The sequence below is a fragment of the Lolium rigidum genome, chromosome 2 (genome assembly GCF_022539505.1).
Source record: "Lolium rigidum isolate FL_2022 chromosome 2, APGP_CSIRO_Lrig_0.1, whole genome shotgun sequence".
NCBI lineage: Eukaryota > Viridiplantae > Streptophyta > Magnoliopsida > Poales > Poaceae > Lolium > Lolium rigidum.
Window position 1 is genome coordinate 214,914,444 of NC_061509.1, and position 10,184 is coordinate 214,924,627.

The 10,184-nt window shown below is 45.0% G+C and overlaps 2 protein-coding genes and 1 long non-coding RNA gene across 3 annotated transcripts; 2 read left to right on the forward strand and 1 right to left on the reverse strand.

Annotated features, from left to right (window-relative positions):
* Nucleotides 1–876: 876 nt before the first annotated feature.
* Nucleotides 877–6,994, forward strand: LOC124692927. The gene is made up of 4 exons (XR_006999791.1): nucleotides 877–1,143; nucleotides 1,214–1,298; nucleotides 6,275–6,388; nucleotides 6,489–6,994. It is a non-coding gene; the product is annotated as an uncharacterized LOC124692927 (long non-coding RNA).
* Nucleotides 1,904–4,995, reverse strand: LOC124692926 (transcription factor EAT1-like). Its single transcript, XM_047226368.1, has 4 exons — nucleotides 4,913–4,995; nucleotides 3,236–4,133; nucleotides 2,220–2,633; nucleotides 1,904–2,111 (listed from the first exon to the last, which is right to left on the reverse strand). The coding sequence occupies exons 2-4, from the start codon at nucleotides 4,103–4,105 to the stop codon at nucleotides 2,016–2,018; spliced, it is 1,380 nt and encodes a 459-aa protein (XP_047082324.1). The 5' UTR covers nucleotides 4,106–4,133; nucleotides 4,913–4,995; the 3' UTR covers nucleotides 1,904–2,015.
* An 821-nt stretch (nucleotides 6,995–7,815) lies between the features above and the next one.
* Nucleotides 7,816–9,932, forward strand: LOC124692928 (cell division cycle 20.2, cofactor of APC complex-like). Its single transcript, XM_047226369.1, has 5 exons — nucleotides 7,816–7,953; nucleotides 8,136–8,411; nucleotides 8,511–8,780; nucleotides 8,878–9,468; nucleotides 9,564–9,932. The coding sequence occupies exons 1-5, from the start codon at nucleotides 7,816–7,818 to the stop codon at nucleotides 9,705–9,707; spliced, it is 1,419 nt and encodes a 472-aa protein (XP_047082325.1). The 3' UTR covers nucleotides 9,708–9,932.
* The last annotated feature ends 252 nt before the right edge of the window (nucleotides 9,933–10,184 follow it).

Genomic DNA, 10,184 nt, shown 5'->3' on the forward strand with positions numbered 1-10,184 from the left:
TCTTGCTTGCTTCCTTTGCTTGTTGCACTAGCCTAGGATCATACTAGGAACACCCCTACCTCTAAAACTATCACATTTACTTCCGCATCGCATAAAAACTGAAAAAGACATAAAAATTGTGTAGCGCCCATTCACCCCCCTCTTGTTCGGTACGATCCATTCACATGTGTTCATTAGTTACCATAATCAACACAAATCAACCTAGGGTTTCTAGCCATACAACCTAGCCCTACAATTTCTCCTACTTCAACAAACCCTAAAATCCAACCAAATCTACATCCACCCTCAAATCAACCTAGGGTTTCACATCTAGGGTTTCACATGTAGATCCAACCAAATCCATCAATTCATTGGATGAAAAGAAGGGGAACAGAGGAGATTACCTCAAGGAACGGGTTGGGAACGATCTACACTGACAGATCTGAGGAAATACAAGGGATTTGAGGGGGGAGGAGAGAGAGAGTCGGCCGCCTTGTTCTTGAGCGAGTGAAGCAGAGAGAGGAGTGTGGCTGGGTCAGGCTCGGGCGAGCGTGGACGATTCACTTAAGTGGATGTGTGGCGCCCTTCCCATCGGCGCCACACTTTCAATGTGTGACGCCCATGTGGGCGGCGCCACACATACAGCCACGTCGGCTGGTCAACGGCGCGCAGCGTCGACCGCGCCATGTCAGCATGGATGTGTGGCGCCGATGGTAAGGAAGGTTAGTTGGATGAAATAGTTTGACCAGAGGGTTAGTTTGTGCTTTTCTTTCACTTTTAGGTTATTTTTGTCAAAATCGCCCAGGGGCTCAGGATCAAAAGTGAATTTCCGTCTTTTAATAATTATTAAAAACAAGTGAAAAGCCCCACTGACTCACTGAGCTAGAGCTGGTCCCCAAGACGCGCACAGCGACAAAGCCGACTTTATCGCCGCCGGCCACCGCAGTCAGCAGCAGCTGCGCCGGCCGACCAAGTATTCTCCAACTAGTGCGGTCTGGCCCTTTTCCACGGAAGACTCATCCGGACAGTAACCCCAAGCTCATGTGAAACCAGATGCCTTCTTCCTCTTCTGAAGTTCTGGCAGATCCTAACCTGAACCATGCTCAGCACTCTGCCGCCCCCAGTTCTCCCACCCCTGCAGCGTCGCCGATCTCGCTCTCACTGGTACGAATGCAGGCATCCCTCGTCCCACCGATTAGGTTACTTGATTCGATTGCTTACGCGTTTCGTTCAGATCTCACCGAGACGTGTGCATCGGGTGTTCCATGGATCGGGAGAGCGATGAAGAATGGTCTCGCATTCGGATGATGGGCTCCAGGGTAAGGATCTTAAGCACCAGTCCCGTTTTCCTTTATTCGACTCAATTTTGAAGTAAGTATTGCAAGTACCACTAAACCTAAGCAAGCCGTATGCAAGTTAAGTGGTGAATTCCTAAGCAAGACATATGCAAGTTAACAGTTAAGGGTTCCTTTGAATCTTTGATTCATAGGATTTGTATAGTAATCGTGTAGGATTTGGATCCTATGGAAAATTTCCTACACGAGCTGTTTGATTCATAGGAACATATCCCGAAGGAAAAATTCCTATAGAAATCTTGTAGGAAAAATCCTATAGGGGAAAAAAAATCATTCATACCTCATGGAAAATTCCTTTGCCACAATCAAAGACACTTCATCTTCCTATAGGATTCATGTAGACATGACATCCCAATCCTATGCCTTTCCTATTACTATGCTGTTTCCTATCCCATGAATCAAGAAGCACAAGTGGTGAATTCCTTCTGCTATACTAGCAAAGGGAATGAAAATAGACAAAGTAGTGGATTGATAGTGCCATAAAATGCCAAATCAGAAGCATCACACCAGTACAGTTACAGTGAGAGTGCAAGACTGCTCGCAAGATTGTCAGCAGTGCTCGTTGAAGAAAAAGTTTTTCTAGGTGGCCTAGTTATTTTTCTAGTAACTTCACACCTTGGTAGATGCTAACATAATAGTCCATTGTGGTGCACTGAGTGAATCTCCGTTTTGATGGCTAAGCTAACTGAAGATATCGGCAGCGAGGTGCTCCATCTCCACAGCTCGAAGGAGCTTCATAGCCAACGCACTTGCATAGACTGAGGAGCCCTCAGGTATCTGCACAGTATCAAGAGACACAAGTGGAATCGTACCATGTATGTTAGTAGAATAGAAATGGGGGAAAGGACCAAAATGCTGCTCTGAGTAAAGAAATCTGATTGTTACCTTTGTGTTGAACATGAATATACGTTGATCTCCAATAATCCCCCCACCAACATGGATGAGTTCAAGACGAAACTCATCTAGAACCTTTGCAGCACAAAGCAAAGAGTTAGTCTTCTTCTTCTCAGTGAATTTGATGTTGATTTCATTACCAACTATGCGAACATCAACATGGCATTCCTTTGACCTCCTCTGTATCCAGGAGCTCCTTGTAGCCCCATTCAGTTGATTGTCTTGATCATCCCTCACTGGCTGCAGCGACGAACTTTCCCCATCATCAGGTGTTGTGTTATCCAACTTAAGCCTCTTTATCCTATATTTGATATCCCCTTCCACCAAGCTCTTTAGTTCCTTCAGCGTTCTGTTGAGCTCATTGATGTATTCAATGGCATCTCCAACTATGGAGGCTCTGTCATTCTGGAGAAGAAAATTTTAACAACCCATAACATCACATTCATGAGAAATACAAGAAGGCTAAAGAAGACTTAACAAGGTTTTGTCTGTATGATTATATATTTCTTACTTGCCTTAGATAGCCTGAAGATACCTGTTTAGGATCAGCAGGATTGGTAGTAAGGTAACAGAATTTTTTGGTTAGGTACTAATTATCTATGTACATCTATATGCCAACTAAATTCACCCAGAATTCCAGTAATCACCCCAGAAAAGTGCAAACACAAATGATGCTATCTAATGTCGAGACTTATATTAGGTAGACTGCTGCAGACAGGAAACTCTGCAAAAGCTTGCTGGCGATGAAAACATAAATATATTTTAGATATTTATAAGGTTTGTTTGACCTTCTAATAATCTAATATGCCAGTGGTAGTAGTGCTATTTATGCTCTTATAAAGTATTGTTGTGTGCATACTGAAATTGCATCAATCTGAAAGACTGAAACCAAACAAAACTAGCAAAATTTCTAGGAAATCCATGTGATCAGTTGATGTTTAAGTGAATTATCTGTAGCTACCAAGAATCATTCAAAATCTTAAATAGTAAAGATGAGTTGAACAAACCTTAGTAGGGCTTGGGAGCAGTAATCTTAAAGCCCCATATTTCACATTTATCTGCTCCCTCCTCTCTCTTTCAGTTGCGAAGTTAGTTTTTCCTTTGCCAAAGCCACCTTTCTTACTTTTTCTTCCCATTAATGGACTACCAAACTGCCTCCCGTCTATCTCTTGGAAAATATTTCCTGCACCCCCTACTACCTCCATCGTTCCATCTCTCTCATCATCACTGGGAAACAGCCCATAACTTTGCGGAATTGAATGATAGAGATCCTTGAATAGCTGGGGTTGATTACCATTATAGTGCAACGGTAGAGTTGAATCACTGAGCATCATCCCAATGTCATGAATTCCTCCTCCCAGAACCTCATTGTGGATGTCCAAATGGTTGCCAGCATCCTGCCCTGGATCACCGAAGATACATTTTGTCGAAGAGAATGCAGGAGTCATGCTGTACCTTGGGATCTGTAGAAGATTTAGGAGATCCGGCGCAGTTGTGTGTGTACCATTTGGATATGATGCAGCATCACAGTCATTCATTTGTTGTTCCATTGACTGGTGACTGAGGATATGATTTGGGATACTGAAGATTGCAGGAACCCAGTTTGAGGTTTCTACCTGTGTCTCTTGTATCATGTGGCCATGAAGGTCCTGTTGCATGGCAAGTCCAGCTCGTTGTTGGATATGGTTGATTGTTTGTGCAGGCTCAGAGGTAAGATTAGTTGGATTGCAGACATCTTCTATGAAGGAGGCGCCATGAAAGTTTCCCTGTTCAATCTCTGTATTGTCACAGATTGACTCCAGGGAATCGTGAATCAGTGATCCTGCCATGAGAATAGCATCTTCGGAACCATCAAAATAACCTCCCTCAGCAATCATATTGGCCTCTGCTACCTTCACTCAATATCTGAAAACAACAAAAGTTAGGAACAACTGATCCTCAAAGAAGTATCGTAAAGTAGTACAATTTTTGGGGAAGAAGAACTAAATGCAAGAGATCAAGCTGATGAAGAAATGCCACAGTAGCATGTTAGAAGTGAACATCTGAACTAGTTTTGATCTAAATAGAGAAAATCATTGGTTCAAACACGCATATTTAGGAGAGGGACTACTCAACTTGAATGAAACAGACTATCAGTTTGTTAGATAGAGAAGGCTGCAGCTTGCCTTGGTCGTGTTGGTTGTTTGGAAGGAAGCGAAGGCGTGGAGTTTAAGATAGGAAATCTGGTTGTCTCATTCTTTCCATGAGGAGAAGTTGTGTTAACACATTGGATGAGACATGAAGCCTCTTTGCTTCCTTATGACCCAGCGAACACCAATGTGTATCTGGTCTCATACTATAAATATTAATCTTGGTGGCTTGGCTTCAACTACCTTAAGCTTACCAGTTAATAAGCAGACACTATTATAAAATCATGGGTAGTGATCAAAATGTCCCTAATCTTTCTATAATTTTCTCAAAAAGTGCGATAATACAGAAGTAGTTGACGAGGTTTTTTAACTTATAAAGCTACAAGTAATAAGTTCTCTAAAAGAAGAGCAGAACATTTTATTCCATTTTTCGAGGATAAAACATTTAAAGTATGCAATTAGGGGTGGTAAAGAAGCAGATGAATTCAATTAATTATGTGCATCTTGACAGTAGCACTAAAAGCTTGGAGAGAAGAGATGTGAAGAGAAAAATACCAAGATTAATTCTTCTTGATGGATCAAATGAAGAAAATGTTGTTCAGAAAGTAGCAGTTCAAAAAGATCCTTCAGTTGTGGTGCTATGCCAGTGATATATAGAGAAGACTATGGTCAGAACCAACACAAAAAATGTAATTGGCATGTGAAGGACTGAAGGCATGAAAACAACAATTTGATCTTCATGCAAAACTTATGTGCAAATAACAGAACATGTCAAATAGCAATCATTTTCTAATTGTGTCTTATGAACAGTCTAAGAGAGGTCAAACCGTCAAAGCTAAGGGCTATCATTAAGAACAGAAGACCTGAAAGATAGGAAACTCACACTCTTTGAACTTGGCATCTTTGCTGTTATTCATCCCAAACAGAAGTTGGGAAATGCAACTATGCAAGTCATGCCTTCTGCATGCTTCCGTATTTTATGAATGTACCGGCACACTTTGCTTGGAGGAACAAACTGTACAATTGCTTAAAATATTGGAGATTTAAAGGTGGGCATCATCCTGCGTCTGCGGAGAGTTAATCATATTGGCACATACATTGTCAGGCATGTCTGCTTGTACTTCATTCTTTATTTTTCTCGAGAAACAAACTTCATACATTTAGGTTCATTGATGGCTGGTTGTCACATTTCTGGAAGCCCTTGTTATTTTCCATATAATACTTGTACTAGTTAGAGACTGTCTTACCCTCCAAAATTCACTGAATCTAGGAATTGGAAGTTACATCTGATGGAACAGAATATGTATACGTTTGTCTGAATTTCTAGTGCAGAAGTGAATAGCACTGATCATGCAGACTCTCTCAAAATCATCTACATGACAAGACGGAGGAACTACCCTGGCTATTTGGTAACAACATTGTTATACTATCTTTTGTTCATCCTTCGACTTCTCAGGAGGCAAAGTACAGGGAACAACAGATCAGTGCCGTTCAATCTCCATGCGTTGAGTGGCTTTTGTTTGTGAGAACTGAAAGATCTCTTGACAGAACCATGGCTGGAACTAGCTCGCGCTCAATCTTGTGACAGATTTCCTTTCAATTCAAGGCTAGTTATTGATTCAGTGATGGTGATTACTCGAGATTATGTTATTATCTAGTTGCATAATCATTATTCCCTTCGATGATACCGACCGTGCTAAATAAGCTGAAAACTAACTAGCTAGGATAAGAATTCTGGAAAACGATATGACAGGGGAACAAAGAATTTACTGCACCATGCTTTACTGCCTGTGTGAAATTCAGTTCGTAAAGTATATCAACACATAAATCCTTTGCAACAGTTCCGATCCTTTTCCCAAGTGGTCTTGTTTTTTTTTCCGATAAAGAGTATATATTAATTCCCAAGTTGTCTTGTAGTGACGAATTAAATGAAGAATTGGAGACAACAGTCTTCTCTGGACAGAGCAGGAAAGTGAGATTGATGCCAACCTTGTGCCAACAGGAAGCCGTGGTTGCGACCGGCAAGCTGTGGTAAGTTGAATTAATCCTCTGCCATTCATTTTGTTGTGACAGATGCCAATCCACTGCTGTTAACCTCCGTAGCTAACCGTGCAATTCCATCGTTTTCAAGGTCTCTTATCTTGTAATTAATACTGGAGCTCGCCTGTTTGGATTGGATCAAGGTGAAGTGCATGACAATGGATGATCTGAAGCAATACATTTCAAGTGCCATGCCGGGCTGTCAATAGAATTTTCTGTGAGCTCCCTCCAAGGTTGACCATATCAGTTTGAATGATGGATTTGCGGGTCGCTGAAAACCGACGGAAACTTTATCGCATCGGCATGTGCTGAGGCTGTATACATTGTGTCATGGAAGGAAGTTTTTGGCCTAGATGCTGCCGGTAGATCTGGTTGGTGGAGTTTGATCTTCACCGCTTGTTTCGAGTCCGATGCTTGAAAGGCCTGTAATGTTGTTTCAGTACAAAAGACGAGTTTGTCATGATTCTGGATGCTGTACTACTGTAAATATTTTCCTTCTGAACGAGAACAATTTCTTCTTTCTGGAATTGGCATGCCAGTGCTGCAATGCATGTGCAGCTAGGCACGACTTTGTCACTGGCATCACGCCAGGACAGGGGCGTGCTGGATGCGGCATGTCACAGATATCTTGCCTGTGCACTCGATTTGATACGAGCGCCGCATGAATGGTTCCTGGCGAGTCTCCATTCTAACATTTTTTTGTTAGTATTACGATTTATTTACAAGGCACCTTTGTTGTCAAATACTGTAATTTGCTAGGATTTGATATGAGCGCCGCATGAATGGTTCCTAGGATTCCTGAACCGAGACGGAGTTACTACCATATATAATCGGTTGATAATTTTTTTCCTTCAAAAAAACTTAGTCAATATTTTTGTAAACCTTGATCTAAATCTAGCTATTTTTATTGCCTCGTTTTTTTACCTTCTATTTAGTGCCTCCTATTTTGGCAACTCTTAGCACCTCCTGTTTTTGGTGCCTCCTATTTTTAGCAACTTTTTATTGCCTCCTATTTTTAGTCCAATTTCGGCGAGGTAAGCTTGGGCTCAAACCGGACCCGCCACCTCTTTCCACGCGGAGAGGCCCACAAAGCCCAGCACGAACCCTAAATCTCGGCAGCAACGGCTCTTTTCTCTCTTCCCGGTCGAGTAGCCGTTACGAGCTCGCCGCCGCCGTCCCGTCCCCGTCGACGCCTACAAATACATCCCACAGTCAAATCCCTAGAGCTCACGAGTCACCGAGCAATCCGTGTCTCTCTCTCTTCCCTGCCCCCCTCGTGCTCGCCGCCGCCTCCCTTGCCCATCCCGGGGAGACGACGCTCGCTCGACTTCTTGCTCTCGAAAGATCCCCGCTTTCTGCTCGCTAATCCTGTTGTTATTACTGTTATTTCTTTCTTTGTTCTGTTTTCTTCTATAACCATGGATGCAGGCTCCCACTCGATCTCTTCCGAGAAGCACAGCGCCGCCGTGCACCGCCCGCCGCTCCAGGAGGCCGGATCCCGCCCCTACATGCCGTCGCTGAGCACCACCTCGCGCAACCCGTCGGCCAAGTGCTACGTAAGTTCTTGGATCCGAAATCCTGTAGATGCCTGTGTGCATAAGCTGTTCTTGGATCTGAAATCCTGTAGATGCCTGTGTGCATAAGTCGTTCTTGGATCCGAAATCCTATAGATGCCTGTGTGCATAAGCTGTTTGACAGAATTGCCTGACAGGATCTTTCCCCCCTTCTGTCCGTGCAGGGAGACAGGTTCATCCCGGACCGGTCAGCGATGGACATGGACCTGGCGCACTACCTGCTCACGGAGACCAAGAAGGACAAGGAGAACGCGGCGGCGCTGGCGGCTTCCCCCTCCAAGGAGGCCTACCGGAGGCTTCTCGCGGAGAAGCTGCTCAACAACCGCACGCGGATCCTCGCCTTCAGGAACAAGCCGCCGGAGGCCGAGAACGTCTTTGCTGCCGAAGCGGTTTCTTCTCACCAGCCCAAGCCGGCCAAGCAGAGGCGCTATATCCCCCAGGTACGGACATACTTTGTGGTTCTGCTAATGCATTGACGCTGTGGGATGTGCTGGTAGCAATTGGTGATGGTTACTGATGTGTGTGGCTGAACATTGCAGTCTGCCGAGAGGACTCTGGATGCACCGGACCTCGTCGACGACTACTACCTCAACCTCATGGACTGGGGGAGCAGCAACGTGCTGTCCATTGCGCTGGGCGACACCATGTACCTGTGGGATGCCTCCACTGGATCCACATCTGAGCTCGTGACAGTCGAGGAGGACAACGGTCCCATCACCAGCGTCAGCTGGGCTCCTGATGGCCGCCATCTTGCTATTGGGCTCAACTCGGCTGACATCCAGCTCTGGGACACCAGCTCCAACCGCCTGGTTAGTTGCACACTGTCCCAGCATCAGCACATGTTATTTATGTGTCCTAAATAACTTGATCAGATGCTGATTTATTTACATTGTTATTTCTATGCAGTTGAGAACACTGAAGGGTGTGCATGAGTCAAGGGTCGGTTCGCTGGCATGGAACAACAACATCCTGACGACTGGCGGCATGGACGGCAGGATCGTGAACAACGACGTGAGGATCAGGGACCATGCCGTGCAGACGTACCAGGGGCACAGCCAGGAGGTGTGCGGGCTCAAGTGGTCTGGGTCTGGGCAGCAGCTGGCGAGCGGAGGCAACGACAACCTTCTGCACATCTGGGATGTGTCCATGGCGTCCTCCATGCCATCTGCAGGCCGCAACCAGTGGCTGCACAGGCTCGAGGACCACACGGCTGCTGTCAAGGCGCTCGCATGGTGCCCATTCCAGAGCAACCTGCTGGCAACTGGCGGTGGCGGTAGCGATCGCTGCATCAAGTTCTGGAACACGCACACCGGTGCATGCCTGAACTCTGTTGATACCGGGTCACAAGTGTGCTCTCTTCTGTGGAACAAGAATGAGCGGGAGCTGCTTAGTTCGCACGGATTCACGCAGAACCAACTGACCTTGTGGAAGTACCCTTCCATGGTCAAGATGGCTGAACTCACTGGCCACACCTCCCGTGTCCTTTTCATGGCACAGGTGAACTCTCCTTGCCATCTCTTCTTTCGCAGATACTGTCAGCATGTTATAATCTGTTCTTTGCCTGACTGTCTTCTCATGTTGTGAAACTGCAGAGCCCTGATGGTTGCACCGTGGCATCAGCTGCTGCGGATGAGACTCTTCGCTTCTGGAACGTCTTTGGCGCTCCTGAAGCGGCGAAGCCTGCACCCAAGGCTTCCCACACTGGGATGTTCAACAGCTTCAACCATATTCGATAAGCTGAACAACGAGAACAACCCTTCTTGAACTGGATATGGTCCAATGGGAAGCTCTGCTGTGTACATAAGATAGGCTAAATACCTGGATGGATATACTGCTGATGTACTACTGCCTTACTGTGGATAAAGAAAATATACGGATGGAGCCGCCGCAATTCGGCTCCCGGGGACGTAGGCACATTGCTGAACCTCGTTACCAAATGCCCTGTGTCTTTATTGTCTGTGATTGCTTTTACTTTGTTCGCATTTATTTTGTTCTTGGTAGTATACTTGATTAGTTGATTTTGTACTTGTGACTTGCTAGTTTAATTCTGTAGTTGACCCAGAAGAGCTGAGCCGACGACGGCCTGAATGAGAGCTCCACTGGTCGGTAGATGTGTATAATATTGGTGTGGAAAGCATCTGATCATATTGAGCTTATACTTGCTACTTTGTTTGCATATATTTTGCTCTTGGTATATTTGATTTTGTACTTGT